The sequence below is a fragment of the Medicago truncatula genome, chromosome 4, assembly GCF_003473485.1.
Source record: "Medicago truncatula cultivar Jemalong A17 chromosome 4, MtrunA17r5.0-ANR, whole genome shotgun sequence".
Classification (NCBI taxonomy): domain Eukaryota; kingdom Viridiplantae; phylum Streptophyta; class Magnoliopsida; order Fabales; family Fabaceae; genus Medicago; species Medicago truncatula.
This window is the reverse complement of record NC_053045.1, coordinates 64,286,408-64,309,067: the sequence shown is the minus strand read 5'-3', so window position 1 is coordinate 64,309,067 and position 22,660 is coordinate 64,286,408. Positions and strand designations below refer to the sequence as shown.

General features: G+C 34.0%; 2 protein-coding genes across 4 annotated transcripts; both read right to left on the bottom strand.

The window, feature by feature from the left end:
• Positions 1 to 1,419: 1,419 nt before the first annotated feature.
• On the bottom strand, positions 1,420 to 6,217 carry LOC25494326 (acetyl-CoA acetyltransferase, cytosolic 1). Its single transcript, XM_013603208.3, is given in 15 exon segments — positions 1,420 to 1,905; positions 1,979 to 2,064; positions 2,180 to 2,266; positions 2,381 to 2,422; positions 2,499 to 2,561; positions 2,564 to 2,614; positions 2,701 to 2,800; positions 3,813 to 3,898; positions 4,343 to 4,408; positions 4,501 to 4,578; positions 4,826 to 4,964; positions 5,193 to 5,298; positions 5,386 to 5,559; positions 5,761 to 5,859; positions 6,057 to 6,217. Coding segments are annotated over 15 exon segments (1,230 nt in total). The 5' UTR covers positions 6,076 to 6,217; the 3' UTR covers positions 1,420 to 1,871.
• Positions 6,218 to 7,127: 910 nt separating this feature from the next.
• Positions 7,128 to 20,281, bottom strand: LOC25494325 (sister chromatid cohesion protein PDS5 homolog A). 3 transcript variants are annotated; one of them, XM_013603206.3, is made up of 33 exons: positions 20,001 to 20,278; positions 19,071 to 19,274; positions 18,749 to 18,930; positions 18,159 to 18,285; positions 17,828 to 18,046; positions 17,371 to 17,587; positions 17,136 to 17,281; positions 16,892 to 17,034; positions 16,593 to 16,742; positions 16,463 to 16,511; positions 16,190 to 16,381; positions 15,252 to 15,434; positions 14,086 to 14,240; positions 13,883 to 14,009; positions 13,652 to 13,801; positions 13,502 to 13,558; positions 13,216 to 13,352; positions 12,673 to 12,790; positions 12,364 to 12,498; positions 12,083 to 12,279; positions 11,177 to 11,333; positions 10,939 to 11,085; positions 10,275 to 10,346; positions 9,609 to 10,202; positions 9,409 to 9,516; positions 9,230 to 9,309; positions 9,108 to 9,159; positions 8,913 to 8,999; positions 8,645 to 8,670; positions 8,451 to 8,507; positions 8,205 to 8,356; positions 7,684 to 8,075; positions 7,128 to 7,604 (listed from the first exon to the last, which is right to left on the bottom strand). In XM_013603206.3, the coding sequence occupies exons 1-33, from the start codon at positions 20,118 to 20,120 to the stop codon at positions 7,554 to 7,556; spliced, it is 4,983 nt and encodes a 1,660-aa protein (XP_013458660.1). In that variant the 5' UTR covers positions 20,121 to 20,278; the 3' UTR covers positions 7,128 to 7,553. The 3 variants fall into 3 exon arrangements, with proteins under 3 accessions (XP_013458660.1, XP_024637720.1, XP_039689449.1); XM_024781952.2 differs by having other exon boundaries at positions 8,645 to 8,667; XM_039833515.1 differs by lacking the exons at positions 7,128 to 7,604; positions 7,684 to 8,075; positions 8,205 to 8,356; positions 8,645 to 8,670 and having other exon boundaries at positions 8,463 to 8,507; positions 20,001 to 20,281.
• Between the last annotated feature and the right edge of the window lie 2,379 nt (positions 20,282 to 22,660).

Below are 22,660 nucleotides of genomic sequence, written 5' to 3'. Positions count from 1 at the left end.
CTTCAGTTGATCTCAGCAACGTCACCCGCATATCGATCCACTGGAACATGATGTGCTCCCAAAACATGCTCGTCACGTTTTCGTCGTTTGTTAATTCCACCCAAGTGAATGAAACTCTCCCCTCGTCGAGCATTGGACGTTTATACCGAAGGTGTTCCACCCTCCTTGTGTCTCCGCGATTGATTCCTTGGTTGAATTCAGTCAGTTGATCCTTGAGACCTCTTAACGTTACACCAAGGCACCGAACCTTCAACCTCTGAGGTTCTCCGCCGTTGAATTGCGCATGAACGTCGATCCACTCGGCCATTGTTTCAAATCTACACAATAAGAAATTAAAAACAATCAATGAAAAACTCATTCAAACATTTCATCAAACACTTGATGTGCAAATTATACATAGACTCTAAAAATCATAAAAATAACCCTAACATTATAAATCATATACTCTTACTAAAATAAAAAAATTAATCATATAATATAACATAAATCATTCAACTTATGTTTAATCATATAATATAACATTAATCAACTAACATCTAATCTAAATATGATTTATAACATGTAAATCTAATTAAAAATTAAAATAAAAAAATAAATATAAAACAACAAAATAATAAATAACCCTAAAAATATTTTAACAACATTAATCAACTAACATCCACCCTAAAAATTAATTATAACATGTAAATCTACTCAAAAACTAAAAAAATAATAAATGTACTCAAAAACTAAAAAATAAAAACATTTATAACAACTAAAATGTAATTTAATAGCATTATAATTACTTACTTGTGATTTTGTTGAATAAATTTGGTTGGATTTGGTTGTGTTTTTTAGAGAAATTTGTGAGAGAAATTTGAAGAAGATGAGATGAATAATGGATGAGAGAGCTTCTGCCAGATTTGTAGCAGAAGATCCTCGGCAGTTAACTACTGAGGTTTTCCTCGGCAGTTAACTGCAGCCGGATTTTTAATTTAATTTCTCGGCAGTTAACTGTCGAAGGGGCAAAATCGTATTTTACTAGTGTGGCACAACCTTATCAAATGTGGGAACAGCAATTCTCTAAGTGTCCTGTATAAATAAATTACTTGTGGACCATGCACCACATGCCTTACTTGTGCATTGCTTAGGTTGTTAAACCATTCAAAGAATCGCAATCAAATACCAAGATTTTCTCCTTTTGCTGGTTTTTCACATATTTAACCTTCTCATAATATTAATGCAACTTATAGTAATACAAGTATCTAAACTATGTCCTTCAAAAAAAAATGTATCTACACTGTGGACGAAAAAATTCAATATAGATATATATTTTGCTTAGAAAAATCCATATTTCCAAATTATGGACAAAAAATTGGATGCTGATACATGAATTAGTCATACGAGTATTAAAAGACATTGTGTTAAGAAAGATTGAACTGATGGAGAATTAAAGGAAATCAGTTTTATAGTTAGAAATTATTTGAAAGGCAGCTATTCTTTCTTCTTTTTTATAGATGAAAGGTAGTTATTCTGTTAAAATATTCCTGTTAAGTTCTTGTAGCAGCTACATAAGTGTTATCGCATTAAATGTAAAGATGAAGTACATGTTTGGAATCACAGTGACTTTGTTGAAGCTGCGAAGTGTAGCCTTTGCCCAAATCACGGTGGATCAACGTGATTTAGCTAAACTCAGATTAAACTATATTTCTTGATTCTCTCTTGTCAACACTGCATTGATGACCTTTACGTATAGTTCGCAAAAAACATAACTGCAGATGGTTGTGAAGCTGAACTAATACCATTTATTCCTCTAACCCAACATATATGCTTTGTCCTTCCAAAGAAGTTGTAGTAGTGTTGAAAAGCAATATGATGTAAGGAGATCTTTGTCACAATGATGAACGTCTCCAGGTGGAGCCTTGCCTGCAAAATGCAGAAGTTAGACATCCCAGAAAGAACATGGGATACACTTTACCGACTAAAAGAAAAGGCTTACATGAGCTCAACCACTAGAGCAGATGCACCTCCTCCCCCATTGCAGATGGCACCAACACCATACTTTCCACCCTTATGTCTCAATACCTGAAACATAACCCGGCTAAGATATCCACAAATCACGAAAATAAAATTGAGTATAAGAACGTGGGGACAAGGGTGAAAGAAAATGATATATAGAGCAACTGAGGTCTCAAGTTACCCCTAGTAGTGTGACTAAGATGCGAGCTCCACTGCAACCCAATGGATGTCCCAGTGACACAGCTCCTCCATGCACATTAAGTTTTTCCTGCATTTGAGGGAACAATGAAGGAATCAAAATGCTGAAGAAGCCAGAACAACCAAAAAGTGACATGTTAGTATGCAAAAAAGAAATAAAGAGCCGAGTAACATGAACCCTCACAGGATCAAGACCGAGAAGCTTCTGATTCGCAAGAGCCACAGCCTGCATAAAAAGTTAGAACATGATTAGTGTAAAGCAAGAGAGCATGAACAAATAAAATATGTGATGTATTCCATACAGAAAATGCTTCATTTATTTCATAATAATCAATTTGAGAAGCCTCAAGACCAGCATTTGATTTGATATAGCTTTTGGTATTGCCAGGGCAGGAGCAGTTGTAAAGAATTCGGGTGCCTGCAAAAATACTTTTGTTTCAGTTCCAGTTCCAGTTCCAAATGCTTCTATTAATCAAGACCGAAAGATACATTAACTTATAGCACCTGAGCTGCATCTGCAAATCCTTTTATCTTAGCGATTACATGTAATCCAAGCTCGTGTGCCTTCTTTTCACTCACTAGCACTAATGCAGCCGCACCGTCACTAGTCGAGTCAATAAACATTGCATTATAAAAAAAAGAGCATGTAATTTAGAACCTTATGGTTGCCATACCCCCAAATTTTGGAAGGCATAGGAATTCATTAAGCAAACTTCTTGCAGCGACATACAGGACACTCCTCACAGAACTTGCTAGGAATTCCTCCAGAATTGATGAAACACTATTAATAACGGATCTTGATAGTTCGTATTCATGGAAAATAATTAATGGGAATATTCTGAGGTCTAGGAATTTCCTTAACTCTTGAAACCATCAAATATTCATCTTAGAAAATGCATATTGTATTTTCAAGAAATCATAGAAATACGAGAAGCAATTACTATCCAATCATCTCATTTTTGGATGAAGCTACATCCCTCAACTATATACAGGGTGACTTGTGAGGAATTGGTGCAAAAAGGCAAGTTGATCTCCAAGAGTGATAGAGTTCTTGTAAATTGCAACCCCCTTCAAAAGAGAGATCTTTAGGGTGTGTTTGGATGGAGGGTTTAGGAGGGGAGGGCTTACTTTTCTTTTTTAAATTAAAGTTTTAGAAAATTGAATTAACATGATAAATGATCATATAATACTTCAAAAACACTTAATTTATTTTAAAAAAACATTTTACATTGTTCGTAATTTAAAAAATAAAAATGAACCCTCCCCTCCCTTCCCCTCCTAAACCCTCAATCCAAACACACCCTTAGGAAAGTGAGATCGAGAGAAGTCCTCTTTTATTATGAAACTCAAGTCATTGTATATTTTACTCAGTGAAGGCATTATATTTGGATCATAAAATCTTATGATTTTTTACATTCGCATTGGGAGGATTTTTCACGTCAGAAAAAGTCTTAGTATTGACCATCTCTTTAACTATTTTTCTTAATCACACAGAGAAGGACCTTTGTTTTGGTATTTCCCAATAGGATTCACATGGGAATCGAAAAATGCGTGTTGGTAAAATATATAATGTATACAGAAAAACACGCAGATGAGGTGAGATAGAGAGGAGGGACCTTATGCTAGAAGCATTGCCAGCGGTCACAGTACCCCCAACCTTTTTAAAGTTTGGTCCAAGCTTCCTTAACTTTGCAGCATCAAACTGGCAACATGGATAAGAAAACTATTAAACGAAACACAGGAGTTTTTGTTAGAATAATTAATCAAGTACTTAGTGGAGATATTGAAAAGATTGTGACTATTTAGTTTTAACTCCACTAGTCATTGTATTGATTGTGTTGATTAATCTTCCTTATTAATAAGGGGTTAACTAGGAGACTCCTACCTATATAAATGTACATTCTCACCACATAATATGATATAATAAACATATTTTCAGTTCTAATAGTTTTCACTGTATACCAAAAGAGAGCAAGTATATTTCATACAAAAACTTCGATTGAAGGCTTCTACCTTAATGAACTTTGGTCTGTATACAACACACATACGTGATAATAACAATGTAAACCTAAAATATATGAGTATGCACGACATACTATATGGTACATTCAAGATAGTTCACATGTTTCTGAATTAATCTATTTACCTTTCCCAAACCTTCATCTTTATCAACTAGTGTGGAGGGCTTTCCTCTTCCACTGAAAATTTCAACCTGCAAGAAGCAGAAAGTGTTAATTGAAAATCACAACAACAACACTGCATAAGTTATCAAGAGTTTCAAAGTGGCATGAACCATAATCATACCGGAACTATCTCCCAAGCAAAATGGCCACCATTTTGTGCAGATATTCCTCTCTCAAAGCTTTGAATGGCATAAGAGTCCTGGAAATAATATATACATATTATAATAGCAGAGCAAAACAAAGTAATCAAACCTCATTCAACTAAGGATTCTAAGGAGTTGAAAAAATGTTCAAAGGACATATCTTACCCAAAAGAAAGTTCAAGGGGGAGTGGTATCATGTGATATTGATCAAGACAATTGAAGCAGTAAAGGACTTAAGTTAATAAAGTAAGAAAGCGAGAAACGAGCAAAATTCCAACTGATCCATTTACTAGGGAACACTACCTGCTGATCTCTAGTTATGGCATGCTGATCTGCACACATTTCTGCACAAACTCCCATGCCAAAGTCATTATAGACATCCCAAAGGCCATCTTTGAGCATCCCATCAATGATAGTATCATGTCCTAACCGAGATCCCTTCCTGATTTAGATACAGAATATGTTGATAGTGAACATCAAGATCTAACCAAATACTCCTAAAAAGATGCTTAAAGAAAGTTGGACTTCATCAAATGCTAACTCATAAGCTGCAACTAGGTGGCATAATTTCAACACGGTAGCCAAGACAAAGTCCTCCCATTAAGCTCAGCATATATCATCAGATTTCACAACATTTTATCAACAAATCACGAAAGAGAAAGGACAAAACCTTGCTTCTGCAATGTACTTAGGTGCATTTGACATGCTTTCCATACCACCAACCACAACAACATCATTGGAACCCAACTGAATGGTTTGTGCAGCTAACATGGTAGCTGCAATAATAAAATAGATGAAACCATGATTTCATCGCAAATCGGCATATTTAAATGGGAAAGTAGCCTTTTACAAAAGGAACATACCTTTCATCCCAGAGGAACAAACCTTGTTAATAGTAGTGCAGATAACAGATGTAGGTATTCCAGCCCCTAATGCAGCCTGTCTAGCAGGCGCCTGCCCTAAATTTGCACTAAGAACATTCCCAAAAAACACTTCTTGCACAAGTGATGGATCAACATTGGCTCTCTTGAGAGCAGCTGCAAAATTTTGATAAATATTTGTCAACTTAGATTATCGTTTGGATAAACATTTTAATTTAGTGCTTATAGCACAGGTAAGTGATTATGCATATTAAGTTATATTTTCCTTATAACAAAAGATAAAACAAATTCAAATGGTATTGACATACTAAGTTATAAGGTGTCGCTTTGAGTGAAAATAAATGAATGAATGAATACCTTTAATAGCGAGTGAGCCTAGGTGTGTAGCAGAAAGAGAAGATAGGGATCCAAGGAAACCACCCATTGGTGTCCTTCCAACACCAACAATACAAACATCTGTATTAGGACAAAACAGACAGTAACCAAAACAAAACATATGAATTTTGTTGTTTCCATCTGTCAAATTATATGATAACAACTACTATGAATAATTATTGATATTGTTAATAATGGTATGAATCTAGCTAAGGAATTAGTAAAAATTAGAAACATGGATGGAAGTTTGATTGAATAAAAGACCAGACAGACATGACCTCGAGATTTTGAAGACATGGAGAGCGTAGCAGCAGGAAACAGAAATATATGTTTGTTTTAACAATCAAAACGAGATATGAAAATGGTAATGGTAATGGTAATGGTAATGGTGAGTGAGATGAAATCAATAAAACAAAGACAACGTTGTTCGTTGGAGAACTAAACTAAATACGACACGACACGACACGGCAGTATGTATGATCATATCGTTACGCGTTAGGACTTAGGAGGGACCCACTTCCACTTCAATATTAGCATCATTGCCCGTTTCTACGCATTTATCCACTTCACTTCAATATAACAAATGTTTTTTTAAGAAGAAAAAAAAATAATGTTTATCTAAAAGTTAACACTCACTTTTCTATTGGATGAAATTAATGTAGGCATTACTACTTTAAGTAAAATACATTTTTAAAGTGTGAGACCCACATTAACTTAAATCACTAAGTAATTGATTGTGGAAAACGTTGAAAATAGAGTGTTGCTAACACTACTCTTTCCTAAAGATGTTTAAATAACAATAAATTCAATTCTCATATTATTGAATTCCTTTTAAAATCTATGTACTCCCTCGGTCCTTAATTATAAACCAGAGATAGTCCTCATAAGCTTAGCTCAATTGGCATAAAATATACAAGGTTCGGGGTTTAAATCCCGACCACCACCGAAGAAAAAGAACAAGAGGTGGTATTATTTTTTTATCAATAGTGAAGGTATTGTATCAACCGATCTTAAATTGCACATGTCTTCCTGTGCATAAGATCAAAATCCTAACTGCTCCTTCCTAACGTCCCCAAATTCAAGTTTTGGGAAGTTGTACTTATTTAGTTATATTTGTTACTGTCATTTTAAGTGTGAGTAACCGATACATGATTAAAAATTAACTTTATAATCAAGTACTATAATTTATGCAATATTTATATGAATATTTAGTTAAATTTGTAAATGTTAAACATGAATCATTTTAAATTAATCCCACTGTCCTCCGGATGATTTAGCAACAAATCTTGAACTTCACCCTGTTTTTGGTGTTCACGATTCGTTACAGTTAAGTAGTTGATAATAGTATGGCAGTCCTTAAAAGTTTCATCCATTTAACACTGAAGAGGTATAAATAAATGTGAAATATACGAATGCAGTTATCCCCACGTATATCTGTACACATTGTTGATTTTGTCCCGGTCAATTATATCATCTATGTCAACACCTTAATGAATCATATGCTGAACCTATCACCTGTACTAACAAAAGGTCATTTAGCATAAACACACCCCTATAAAACCTTTCAAACTTTCCTTTCTGAACGATGGAATGACCAGTGTAATTTTACATTCTACAGGGTGACTGCAACAAGATGTGCAAAACATATTTATAAGTATGTTCATAACTACAGATCCCCAATTCAGCAGTCATCTTCATTCACATCGACACCTGTATTTCCACAGCACCGCCTCTGCAACTATCTTGACAAAAAAACAAGCTTCAACTTAAACTGCTCACCGCACCTTCCCTGAGCTTTTCTTCCCCTTCCGACAATTCCATTTGATCTGAATCAGTCATTCTCAACGATGAGCTTAGAGCAATTACAATAAAACAGACAAGTTATGCAAAGGCTTAGTTATTTACCAAAGGAATGTTGTCAGAAATCTCAGCGATGCTGACATCATCGGGACTTGATGGCTCAATATGTGATCTCTCCGTTTCTCCAGGACTATCCCCCACATCGCTGTTATCTTGTTCCCCTTCAGACTCTGATTCTTCTTCACCATGAACACTTTCCCTTTCAGATGATTCATCCACTTTCTTCTCTTCTGAGCTATATTGCGGGACACTCTCTCTATCTTCAGAAATCCTCTCATTATAATCACGCTTATCATCGTCTGATTCTTCAATATGATGAAAGTTCTTGGTTTTCTTGAGCCGCTTTCCTCTGGGAACTGATCTTACTTTCTTGTTAGATTTCTTCCCCTTTTTTGTGATTTCATTGTGCACTGCTGTCAGTTCCTCTTCTGAACCACCTAGCAAATAAAATTGGTGATAAATAGAGATGAAACAAAAATGAAGCACAAGTCATGGATGTAACATTCATTTCTAAACCAAATTATCAATCTAATAATGAACTATATCATATATTTTAAGACGCTTACCTGAGTCTGTCTCATCAGCTTTAGAGATCATGGTCTCTTCAGGATTTGATATCTCAGAAGTCTCTTTGGCCTGCTCTTGATAGAAATCACTTTTTGATGCATACTTTTTTCTAGGTTTTGCAGGCTTGCTTGGAGATTGTTTACCATTAACTCTACAAGGCAGGTATACAAATGATAGTGATTAGAATTTAGAACAGAAAAACAAATCAAAGATGTGTAATAACAATCTCATCTGTTTCAACTCACATCTTTTTTTTCTTTTTACTTGGTGAGCCACTTGAACCTTTCAGTTTGTGCCCAGAACTACAGAGCAATATAAAACATCAGTCCATGAAATGGAGACAGCATACCAAATAGGGTATAAGACAAAGTTAAGTAGCCAGTGTAGACACAACTCAACAATCAACTAAAATAGACTAATTTGTTAACGGAATACTTACGTTTCAAGTGAAGAGCGTTTTATCTTCTGGTAAGAAATTCAAAAATAAAATGCATCAGATATTCTGATTTTAATTAATCATAACTGATATCTTCTAGAGGAAATGAAAAATCAACAAGTAACCATAACTGATATCTTCTAGTGGAAATGACAACAACAACAACCAAGCCTTATCCCACTAAGTGGGGTCGGCTACATGGATTCTAGTGGAAATGAAAAATGAACAATTACTTCATAGAAAGGAAGAGCACAAAAGGAAAACTGGAAACCTTAGTAGATTTGCGACCCTTGTCCAAAAGCTCCCAGCGCTCCTTTTCCAAACGGAGTATTTCTACATCCCCGTCCTCGTATAATATCTTCCACATGACATCAGTAATGTGTATCAGAATTGTAAATAACACACAGATAGCAAGCAGGAAATCTTTGTGCTGAATTCAGAGGGAAGTTAATCATATTTAGCTTACCACATGCTTTCTTTTTAAAGAGTCATAAGACTTGATAGTGCCTCCATAATACCTGAAAAACATTGATACATCAACATCAGAACTACATTCGAAAAGAAATTAAGGTTTTCAAAATCACTTACTTCTTGTCCGTAGGCCACCAAATTTTAATTCTGCAACCAATTAGATCTTCACTGTCAATTTCTCCTCTTTTCATCGCACACTGTAGATGGTAAACCAAATCAAACAAAATGACCAAAGAGACAGGCATGAACACAACTATGACATACAGAAAGTGGAAAAGCTTGTAAATAGAGTTTACCTTTGTCAATCCTGCAACACGTTTTCTTTTAGTCTTTTTACTAAAACATGTAGGTGACTTGGAATTATTACTTAGAGTCTTTTCATTTTGTTCCAAATCGTCAGGACTCTGCATCCGAGACAAAAAATAAATAAATAGAAGTCTACATTGAGAAATTACATCCTATATTAGCAGAGTCTAATGCACAGTAAGGTCTGTACCTTCATGTCATAATCATCATGTTTATTCGACTCATCATTATGATGGCTTTCAGAACCCTTAAATTTTTGTTTTAATGAGGACACTAACAAGTCTTTGACCATTATTCTCTCCATAGTTTCGCTATCTGTATCAGGGTTAATTTCTGCATCCAACCTTAAATTTTCTTCTGGGGAATTTTCTCCTGAAACTCTTCGAGATGCATTTAACGTAGTAGTTGATAATCTTGGTTTACCATGAGCAGAGGAAGAACTACTACGTTTAGACACTGGAGCAGGTGTTGTTTCATCAGTTTTTCTTTTTCGACCTGTAGCATGCTCTGGAACCTTCGGTGTTTTCGTACTTAAAGAATGTTCATGACCATTGCATGTTTCAACATTAGTAGATGACCCCACGTTGTCCAAGTCAGCTTGTCTGACCATATTCAAGATAGCAAAATCATTTTCAACCTTTTCTGTTTCAGATGGCACGGGCTTAATCTTTTTCACTTTTTTGCCACAAATTCCCTGAGATTTGATTTGCTTTAACATCACTCCCAAAGTTACATTTTCTTCATTGTCCTTTGAAGCTTCATCCTCCACTAATTGGGATTGAACCTGATGTAAAAGCAGCATAATTACATGGTTATCAAAATTTTAAAAGTAACTTTTCAGTTGCATAAAACATACCATCTCTAGCTCAAGAGATTCCAAGTGAGCCAAGGAGATATCATCCACAAGCCAGCTTTTCACTTCACTTACCTGCCAGATGAATTCAGTAGCATTAATTAAAGCCATTGGAGATCTTAACAACAACAACAACAACAACAACAATAATAATAATAATAGTAATAGTAATGGTAGTGATAATAAAAATAATAATAATAATAATAATAATAATAATAATAATAATAATAAAATAATAATAATAATAATAATAATGGAAATGCTAACAAGTTCCCTTAGGGCACTTGTTAAAAAGTTTAAAATGAAAATTGTGCATTCAACACATTGAAACAACAAAAAGTAACTTTTTCTACCTAAATTTCATAAATCATTTCTATTTTTGAATCCGTAAGGGCACTTGTTAGCATAACCCTAATAATAATAATGTTCAGCTTGTTTCATGAATACATCAGCTGAGAGAAGACTAGTACAACATATTCAGTTTTGGTTAACTCGAGGTATCTAACTTATTCAGTTGAAAGAAGGTAGTGTTATTCAACATATGTCAAAGCATCTAAACAAAACGACCAAAAGCACATTCATCAAACAATAAGAAATTTTCGGAAAACATTTTATACAATATGAAGAAGGATACTTGGCATACAGGAAAGACGCAAAAAGAGCATACCACGGTGCCATTTCCTTCCTTCTTCTCAAATGCTTTGTATAGCATTGGAGGTAGAGACAACAAATGGGACAATTCTTGCACATCAACATCCTTCTGCACTAATTTTTTAGTTATTGCTAACCCAAGGTCGCACATTGCATGAGAATTCTGGAAATTCACTCACCAAAAATATAAATTATAATCTATTACAATTTGCAATGTTTAACTACTTACAAGTAAGGACAAAATTATTCTCAACCTTTGTCTTTGAGGTGTCTATTGTATCTTCGGAAAGTTTTATACTCTGAAAGATGGAAATGATAGTAGATAGAATTTCCTTTTCTTTGTTAGTAGTTTCTTCTGACTTAGCACCTTCATCTCTTTGAAGTAATATTGACAGTATTAAGTGCAGCTGCCTAAAATGTCAAAACAGAATATGCATTTAGTAAAAATTTACATTCCCAACACATTCTATGTTATGAGGTTTGTTAAAAAGTAAATTTGTAGGTATAGGTGCAGTTGCAATCCTCGTTCATATTTCAAATCAGCAACATATAAGCAGGTATTTTTGAAGTACAACAAGTCAGTAAATCAGATAAAAAGAAAGCATCAGAGCCAAAGCCTTCACTGAACATACACTCCCGTGCAGATCTTTAAGGTGCGATTCCAAATTAAGATTTTTATAAGCTTTCCATAGCATGTGAAAATAATACTGTAAGGCCTAGTATGCATAAAGGCAAACTTTTTAAAAATCTTCAATTTAATAAGCATGTGGCATTCTACTCAATTTCAAACTAATGAGAAGTGAGAACCAAATATTAACATTACACATTTTGACATAGACTTTGTCTAATGTGCAAGTTTGTTTTTCGCCACTGGATCAATAAGTCTCATCATATCTCCTTTGAACCAATGGTGAAAACAAGTTTGTGCATGGTGCAAGACTTGTCTCACTTGTGCACCATAGACTTGGCCTTTGATGCAAGTCATAAAATCATTATACAGGACCCCATAATTATTAATTACCAAAAGTAAACTGAATCGCCTCCATCCCTTCTATTCCAGGTTAATGGTTTTCATTAGTTCTAGTCTTTTCATACTTTTTTTCGAGGAGTGTCTAAAAATAGATTCAGCATAGTGATATCTTAAGTGGGTAATATTGTACCGGTATATATTATCATATGCTCCAACATCCTTGCACTCCTCCACATTGGGACATGAGTTATGAGCAAGTGCATGGACTAGGTATGGAAGGATGTATTCCGGGTAAATGGGAAAGGAATTTGCATCTGATTGCACCGGAATTTGTCGTGCCTTTGCCTGGTAGTACATTTGAATAATGTCTGCCATATTATGCTTATCCTGCATTAACATTAACAAAAACTAAAAATTAATGTCAAAGAGCAGAAAAATTGCAATTGTGGAAAAGCCAACGCAACAACTTACCTCTGCAAATTCATGTGGCTTGGATCCAAATATGTTGAATAAGAAGGCACATGCATATTTGGCATCCAAAACACGGTCTTTAATATATTGGTGAACTTTGCTTAAAAGAACCTTCTTAGCTTGAGGAAAGCTAGTCTACAAACTCAAAAGAAGACAATGAGAATCATTTATTTCAACATCGAAATGAAAATTTCATCAAACTGATTTCTGCCTTTACATATGAATAGAAGACTTCTTCTATCCTTATAATAATGTGGTTAAAAATTATAAACGCTCAGAAGAAATTAAATAAACAGAAGAAAAGCCCACCTGAGTTACCCGTAAAGTTAAGTGGAAAAGATCAACAGGTATATATTGATCCCAAAGCCTTGACAACCGAATAACAGCCTTTGCAGAAGCAAGCTTCAAATGGGCCTTATCAACTGGACTGCAGACGAGCATAAATGAATACATAGTGTTAGGACCCAGTACGAGAGGGTGTCTTGAGTAATTAGTAGGTGGTTAATTAGGTTTAAGAAGATTATTATTAAGTGGTCCACTAAGATTAAATGGCAAGGCCCATGAGGGTTAAATAATAGAATGTTCTCTTTATTTGTATTTAAAGGGGAATTCGTCTAAGTTTTAGAGCATAACGGAATAAGTTCTGTTTAGGGCTAAAGTAGGATTCCTCACTGAGTTGTGTCGGAACTTTACTCTGGGAATAGTTAGAGAAATTCTCTAATCTCTACTACTATCATCATACTATTTTCATTACTATCAATAAAAGCACCCTATTTTCCTTAATGTTATCTGTTTTTCATCTTGCTTGTGCTGTGTTCGGTTGGCAAATTGTAGGATCCATTGGTCACATACCTTGACTGCAGGTCCTTTGACATTTCACCATAAGATAGCATATTCCTAAGGATATCCAGAAGACTGTCAATATCAGGACGAACATGAGCATCTTTGAAAGGCAGGTAGCTCTTTACTAAGGTTTTGATGCCATATATCTGCAGCAAAGAAAGAAAAAGAAGGGGCACGTAGAGAAACATAGAATAAAATGTTAACCGGGAAGCCAGCTCAATGTATTTTCAAATGCACCTACAGAGCAAAATTGTATCTTAAATATCTTAAACAGAAGAGACTAAGTCCTACCAACCTTCAACATGCAAAGATCGCTTTTATCATCCCAAGATGTTCTAGTGTGATCTTCTTTCTGAAACAGAGAAGCGTACATTCAGATTAAAATCAAATACTTCTACACTTATTTTTATAAAGCACACCATTCAGCGGGATTTTAAATGCTTACACCATCACTTTTCAGAATCTTGTTTGTTATAAATTCTTTAATTTCACTCTCTCTAGTCTCAAAAACAGGTATTGCATTCTGCGCTATACACCCCAGAGACTGCAGTACTGCAGGAAGATGTGTGTTCTCTTCCAGCATATCTACAAGTTTCTGTATAGATATGACAAAAATTGTAGTGAAAGGAAAAAAAAAAAAAGTATGTTTAAAATAAACAAATCAACTAAATGAAACCTTGTATAGAACAGAAAGAGACATGAGGCCGTCATCCTTTGTTATTGCAGCCAATGCATGGACAGCATATTTTGCCTGTCTCCGACTGCCTTCTAAACATAACCTCTCCAATATAAGGTCGACCGAACTGCGTAAAACAAGGAGATAATAAGAAATTCTACAGGGAAATGGATTTAAAAGATTAACAGTTTTAAAAGCAGCACCTTGCCGTTGCTGAAAGTTGTTTACGAAGAGTAGCACCAGCCTTAGCTAAAACATTCAGAACACCCACTTTAATAATATCATTATTATCCTTCAGTAGATTCACCAGTTCCTCCTCACTACCACTAAGAACCAATGGACAGAAACGGGCAATTATCTGCAGTTTATCACAAGTTAATTTTCAAATAAGAAAATATTTTTCTCTTGAATACTAAATCTGTGTCCACACTGATGCAAACCACACCACAGTTTCATAGCAGGAATACTTGAGGATAAAATTATTAGAGAAGGATATGAAAAATTAAAAGCATCCAAATTCCAAACACATGACAATGGCACTTGTTAAAAACTATTCTATAACCTTTTCCTGTCAGCTTAGGCATTTAGGGATTATCCTATCATACATATCAAACAAACCCTTGGGATATCAAAGCTTCTTTTAATTAATTAAGTCTCATCCTATCATACATATAAAAAATAAGTTACTTGTATTCAAATATATATATATATATATATATATATAGGGACCAAACAATCAAAAGTTTGATCCACGCCAGTTACCATACTCGATTCAAAGATTCCATCCGGGAATCTGATTATTTCAGACTTAAAGCTTAAGGGATTTTCACTCAAGAGGCTGAATTAGAGATATAAATAAAAATCATTTCTAGCCCTTCTCCTAACAGATTAAGTTTTTGGAAAAATCAGCACTTACTATACACAATCATCCTAAGTCCACAAATACCAATTAATCAGCATCAACATAAAGCACAATTTGCAACATTATAAGCTAAAGCTGGAAACTATTTATTCATTATCTGTCCCAGAATTCATGGATAAATGTTAACGAACTACGTGCAACAGTCCAAGAGACCTAAAAATGATATGCTCTTACCACCAGTAAATCCATAATTAGAGATATAAATAAAAATCATTTCTGGCCCTTCTCCTAACAGATTAAGTTTTTGGAAAAATCAGCACTTACTATACACAATCATCCTAAGTCCACAAATACCAATTAATCAGCATCAACATAAAGCACAATTTGCAACATCATTATAAGCTAAAGCTGGAAACTATTTATTCATTATCTGTCCCAGAATTCATGGATAAATGTTAACGAACTACGTGCAACAGTCCAAGAGACCTAAAAATGATATGCTCTTACCACCAATAAATCCATACAAGACTGTGTACGCTGAGCATTCTCTGCAGATTTTTGAGCTACAATTTCTTCAAGAATTGCTTTTACATGCTCCTTGTTGAAAAGCAGGTAGGAGCACTTCATAGAGAATGTATTCAGAAATTCGTAGAGAGGATGTTTCACGCCAAGTATTTTAAGCAAATCATCCTGCAGACAAGAAATAAATAAATAAACAAAAATGTTCACAATTGGCAAATAACAAAGTCCAAGGTACAGTTTCTTTCAACTACAAAAATAGTTATTAAAAAACGCATAACAACAACAAGGCTAACATTTAGATGTTGAAACTTGTGATAGTGTTCCTTAGTATAATACTAGAGTATAGCTAACAGACCCCTAACAGTCATGATTTGTTTGAAATTACAGCACTGAGTCTATGCAGTTCATCTTATTGACACCTAGAAATAATCTTCGTAACGGCTACAGGAAAGTAGATCTAGACACAGATGTAGTGGCATCAGATTCTGAAGATCGTTAATGTTAATTTTAGTTTAAGCTAGTTGCCAGTTCAGTGGTTAACAATTTAATACAGGCTTGTGTTAAGATTATAATGTTGATAATATAACACTCGCAAAGTGAAAAGAATAATTAATCAAATCTATAGTCAAAAAGCAAGGGAAAGCCAGTGTATTTGGCAATACCATCCGAGGAGGCAATTAATGAAACTACTGAAAAGAGTTAAAATCAGAAATAAAAAAAGGAAAGAAAGAAAAAAGGAGAAAGTAAGCACCCAAGTTCAGGAAATATTTGTAAATTGTATATATCACAGGAATTGAGCATCAAGTTCAAATAAATAGCTCTCATACTCACTTCGACGACTAATGTATATACAGTTTCTAGCAATGATTTTCCAAAAAAATGCATCATTGAAAACATATCTATCATTCAGTGATTAATTTTACCCGATAGGCACGTGCTTGATGGAGGCTAGTATTTGGATCAACAAGATTTGCCAAAATCTTCCAAATATTAGCATCTGTTAACTGTTCGAGAAACTGGAAATTCTCTTCGGCCTTTATGGGGTCACCAAACGAATGGGACATTACTTTGAAACAGAATCGAATCTTCTTTTGGACCTCAGGAACATCTTTATCCTGCATTTAAATAAGATTCAATGCCATTGTCGTTAAATTCCCTATGAGAAATTCATCTTTCCAACTTACAAAGTCACATACCTGATGCTTCTGCCTCAGAGACAGATACTTCTGCATCTCTTGCTGTAACCTGTTACAAGAGAAAGACAATACAAATGAAATTTTTATTGATTATTGATGTTGAGAAACCAGAGAAGTCAACCAGGCTTACCTTTGTTTCTGCTCCAATATCTTTTCAAGAGCCTTGACCTCTACTTTATCAAATCCAGAGAAAATTTCAACCCAACGTTTAACAATATCACTAGTTGAAAATTCTACTGGAAATACGGATCCACATAAAACGGATTCAATTATATCAGATCTGCATAATGAAATGAACAGAAAAAACACATGATTAGAACGCATCTAACATGAAAAAATAGAAATGAAAAGTGGAAAGCCAAACCAAAAAGGAAAAAATAGAAATAAGAAGTAGCAAAGATGCTAAAGAATTCAGCAGAAGTGTGACACCTGAAATCTTTGTCATAGAAACATCTAACAATTTTCCCAGGAATCCAGTCATATTCATTGAGTTTGACTGTTTCACAGCTATTCTCGCAAAAAACTCTATGCACTTCAGCCAATCTTTCCATAGTATACTTTTTAACAAGTAGCTGCAAATGTAAAGTAAAAAAAGGAAATGAGATGCCATAGTCAAATCAACAAAAGGTTGGATAAAAAAGACACGAAGACCAAAATATAGAGATATACATACAGATTTATCACGAAGCCGTTCCGCAACAAGTTTCACCGTTTCAAGTGGGATTGCATTTAGGGCATGACATGCCACATCACATATAACAGCCACAACTTTCTTTCGAACATTTTCATCAAAATCCAGCAGCCGTTCACAAAGAGCAGCTAAGTACAACTCAAATAAAATCAGCAGGTATAACATAAAGATTAGAAAAAACATAGACCAACTGGATGTTTGTGTTTATTGCACTCACATAATATTTGAGAAGCTTCTGCTCTAAAAGGATTCAACAGCAGACAGTTCTTTACATGCTCAATGGCAGACATGCGAACCTCAACAACTCTATCAGACAACCTCTTTAAGAATTCTGAAAATATAGGCTGAAATGCTTCAGGAATGGAAGTTCCAGGAATAGAAATCATATCGCCAACCAAGTTCATTGCTTTCAAACGGGTTTCCAATTGGTCTGTCTACAAATTTCCAGATTACAAGTGAGAAACCAGACATCAAAGGAGAGCAAAAAGTATTATTTAACCCAACTCATGAACAAAATTAATGATGCCCAAATGACTGATATTACAACTTTATATATTTCAAAACTCAGAACTTCCACAAATCATAACGACGTATATTAAAGAAAATATCGTAGCAGTAAAATCATAACAAAGGAGATGCATGACACTGCTTTAAGCCAATAAAACATCAATTACCAGTAGCTCTCCTGTCACATAAGGGAGAACTCCAGATAGGATCTGAGGAGCACAGCAATAGAGATCATAGATAATTCCATGGTATTCAATTTGACTGTTCACTAGCTTGCTATCTCCAGACATTAACGATAGCAAAAGTTGTTTAATGCTGGATTCAAGTTTTCCCACACAATGTTGTATGACATTCATGGCAAGTCTTTTTGCAGCCATAGTAACACCCTGGAAATAAAATTTGAAAAATCACACTTCTTAAATAATAATGGAATTTAGAGCAGTAAAAGCATTAGCTATCTGCTTTCAAGAGGAAGAGGAATTTATAAAAAGTAAATACCTTGTTTCCGCGGCCTAATGTAGAAAGTAAGATAGACAACAGATCCCCGTGAACATCCTCACTCTCTTCTAAGAGAACCACCATTATAGTTTGCATGGATGACAAGACACTTTCTGGATGATCATCTCTAAGAATGAAACAAAATATATGGGTTAAACAATTATTAATCCAAAGAGGAATTTTTCAAGAAAGCATAGAAATTTTGGCCTACAAGAAAATGGCTAGGACATATATTCTTAGCTCTCATTTTAGTGTCTGAAAGTGTCAAGTTTCAAGAATGATAATCAAGCCTTGTCCAACTAGGTGGAGGCTGTATGTAGCAATACATTACTTGCTTCTCAAAAACACCACATTCCAGGTATGCAGAGATGTATAGTTTGTGTAATTATCTTTAATTCATTTGTCATTATTAATTTCTTATACGACCAGGTAAAAGAACAAAAGAACTAGAGAGGGAAAAAAAACAAGATACTGGGTTTGCAATATTGCAAGTGAATAACAGAAACTTTCACAAGGGTAACCCGTATTTATAAGTAATTAATAATAGCACACACTTGACGATTAATTATAAGATTTTATGATGAACAAACCTGGCAACCGCAACAAAAGTACTGAACATTTCATTCACCAGATCATCACATTCAAGATCTAACATCACAACACACGACCTATATTTTGCAAGTGTCTCCAATATAACAACTCTCCGTCCAAAGGATGGACCGCTGGTATCACTTAGACCACTAAAAGTGCTCACAATCAACCGAAAGGTATCCTACAAGGAGATTTAACATAGATTAGTGCAAAGGATAATCGTAAATAATGTTCCACCTTTTTTCGGCACAAACTAAAATGGAGATAATTCCTTAAGTTGTGAATATGAAAATGAAGTATAACCAAGTGAAAGAAAGGCACCTTTAGAATTTCATCATTGTAAGGAGCTTCAGGTGCAGTGATCCGAGTTATCTCACAAATACATGTTGCAACTAGAAGCTTGACATCCTTATCTTGGTGTTTCAGTAGTTCTGGCTTAACAATTGCATTAAAAAAGGGATTCATTGAATCTCTTGTTGTAGTCAAAGGTGACTGATCCAACTCAGCAAGGTATGTGGTTGCTTGCTGCATGAAAGAAAGACACAGTAGCTTCATAACAGACTAATTTCACAACACTAAGAGTCAGTTTGAGTGAATTCTCCACAAATACCAATGGAAAGATAAAAATATTAAAAAATCTTAAGTAACTAAGCATATATTTTAGATAACAGCTTCTTGTTTATTAATAAAAATTAGCTGCGGCATCTCAACTCTTTCAAATACTCTGTCATTTAACTACTGGATAAACACCTATAAGCTTACACAGACTTGTTCATAAGTGATGAACATAAACCTCATTTTAATTGAGAAGCTCTCAACTAATTAGTTGTTAATCCAAACAGAGCCTATTTCCATATAAACAACTAATCCCTCATTCACAAACATTCCTTTCTGATTCAGTTGCAAATTTCAGTATATGTATCCATTTCCTCTTAATTTTCTTTTTTGTGTGTTAACCCTCTAGCAAGAATTGTTCCACTCAAGAATCAAATTAGTCATTTAATTGTGAGCTCATAAAAACAAGCATAGTAATAAATTTACCAGAAATAGTAATTTATTAATTCCAATTGAAGAAAAACCTAATAACGTAAATTAACTAACACCTACATACATACAGTTATAGCTAGGTTTTAAAAGAAGAGCACGAAATTGAATGCATTAAATCTTAATCCTAAAAGAACTTAGCTACATAAATAAATAATTGTTGAAAGTTATAAATTGAATTGGAAGATGAAAGAAGAAAAAGAAAACCTTCAAGAGTTTGATGAGAGAGTCTTTGGAAGTAGGAACGATGATATCGAACTTGGATCCTAACTCCTTCAGTAGCTGCAGATAATGACTCTTCGAAGAAGGAGAAGAAGAACCCGCCATAATTCTCTTAAACGATGCCGTTTCACTCTTCTTCTTCTTCTTTCACTTTCATGAGTTTCACACGAGAAACGAATGAATGAACGAAGGAACGAAGCTCAGAAAACGATTTACGAGAGAGAAATATGACAAGAAGAAGGAAAAAAAGGGTTTTCTTTTTGTCTTACGTTTTTCTTCTCTTTTATAACACCCACCCCAATTTTACTCACACTCAAATATTTCACGTGCTGTTATTATAAATAAATATTTTTATTTACTCTAAATCTTTTTTTTATTTTTTTAGTAAATAATTTCATATCATATTTTTTGTTTTATTATCTTCTCATTATTTTCTTATTTTGCTAAAACATCATAATTAGGTCAATGCATGATATATGTAAGGTCCGAAGTTCAAACTCCGATCACCACAAAAAAAACATAAAATTTAGAGTGAAGAATAGCAAAGATATAAAATAAAAAAAGGTGTTCCATAGAAAAAAAATTCACTTTTTTTTTAAAGAGTGTTTTTTAAGAGAATGATAAACCAATGTTTATGATTAATATGTTTTTAATTGTAAAAATATATTAATAATATATAATAAAATTGAAGAATTTATGGAAACCCTACAAATCTCTCCTCTAGTGGGATTTTGTATTATGAAGAAAAATGAACCCCCGGTACCCACAATTGCATATTAACCCATCAAATCGGGTCATAATAGATGGTAAAATTCTTCCAGTGTGTTTGGATGGAGGAAAGTTTTAAGAGAATTTAAATGTTTTGAGGTGAATTTCATTGTTTGAATAATAATTTGAATAATTTTCAAAATAGTGGAAATTTATAAAGTATTTTGTTCTAAGTTAAATTTAAAAAATTTCAGATGACACATAAATACTAAGAATTTCAAATTTCTACATGCTATAATTTCTCATATTTTGCATTTTGATATTCAAATTTTGCAAAAAATTTCAAACTCAAAAAATTTGCAAATTGGTCGCTCAAATTTTTCAAAAATTATAATTTGACCTCTCAAATTTTTGAAATTTACAAGTTGACCCCTAATTTCAATTTTAAATTTGGCCCAAAAAAAATAATTTATAAAAGTTATCCAAAATTGATGACAATGAATTTTTTTTATTACTCCATCCAAACAAAAGAATTGAGAAATAAAAGTAATTTAATTAAATCATTTAAATTGCCTAGAATTCTGAGTTCTCTAAAATTTGTCAATTACCTCATCCAAACACACTCGAAGGCTTTGTTTAGGAGTTTGGAGGGGAAGGAAATGAAGGCTTTAGAGGGTGGGGAATGAAGACTTTGGAGGGTTGAAAATATAAGGGAAAACGGTAAAATCTTTCATATTTTTTTAACGAGTGATTCTTTAGAGAATGATAAATCAATGATTATGATTCATATATTTTTTATTTTAAGAATATTATAACAACATATGTTAAATTTAAAGAATTTATGTAAACCCAACAAATCCCTCCTCCAATTAGGGTAGAGCAGTGGGCGGGTTCGGGTGGATTCGGTTCGCAAAGTGCTCATTCAAAGAAAACCGAAGAGGGTTTTTAGAGACCCATTCTCGACCGCGGTGAGCTTCGGTTTGAGCGGGTAGCGGTTGAAAGCGGTGTCAGATTGAACGGTTCGGTTTGTTCGGTTAGCATCTTCTCCATTCACAGTATTAGCAGGACGATTTTCTCACATAACAAATTGTTTCATGTCCCACATGAAACAATGGAATACATCAAACAATGGGAAAGATGAGTGAAGACCGAAGCAAGCAAACAAACAGAAAGGAAGAAGCTTTGATATTTAATGAGTCAAAATAGATAACGATAATTAATTGTGTTGTTTGATTCTATAGATGAGCTGCTGAATTTCAATTTAAATTTGGACAAATTTGAGTGGGTTTTGTTATGCAATAGCGACTTAAAAAAGTTTAAAAGAGGGGAAGAAGATGTTGTTCTTAATTAAATTTTGTCTTTGTATATGACACTGTAAATGTGTAGTGGAAGACTTTTAAATTATCTATGGGTTGTGTTAAATAGTACCCCGAACACTGGTTAAAGTATTAAAAAAAGAAAAATTAAATTAAAAATGACACTTTTTAAAACTTTTAAACAGTGCCCAGGGCACCGATTAATATTTTTCATTATTTATTGTGGAGGAACGAGAACGTGCACTAGAAGCTTTTAAGTAGGTAATAATAGGTATTAGGTGTAGGTGACTAGGCTTTTAAGTAATCCCTGCACTTGAATGCCAATTGCAAGCTAAAGGTATAAGCTTTGGTTCTGACTCGGTCGGTTGTGAGTACCGCTGTAACACCCCGTTTTCCCAACTTAAAAATTTTATATAAATAATCAAAGTTTTCCACATAAACGGAATGCTACCTTCATAAAATCATAAATAAGATAATTAACTAATTATCCTTCAATATAAATCAAATTCCAAAACATTGCAGCGGATTAAATTCATCAACATAAATAAGTCTTGGCACGTAGGCCTCATCAAAACGTCTCATAAATTCAGTTAAACAACTTAATTAATTAATATCATAATC

What these genes read in the sequence shown, in the direction of transcription:
- LOC25494325 (XM_013603206.3), bottom strand. Translation starts at nt 20,120, where the DNA reads ATGGCGGGTTCTTCTTCTCCTTCTTCGAAGAGTCATTATCTGCAGCTA. An exon ending in ATATTGGAGCAGAAACAAAG is followed by an intron (nt 16,512 to 16,592) that starts GTAAGCCTGGTT and finishes CTCTTGTAACAG; the next exon opens with GTTACAGCAAGAGATGCAGA. An exon ending in TCAAAGGACCTGCAGTCAAG is followed by an intron (nt 12,791 to 13,215) that starts GTATGTGACCAA and finishes GCTCGTCTGCAG; the next exon opens with TCCAGTTGATAAGGCCCATT.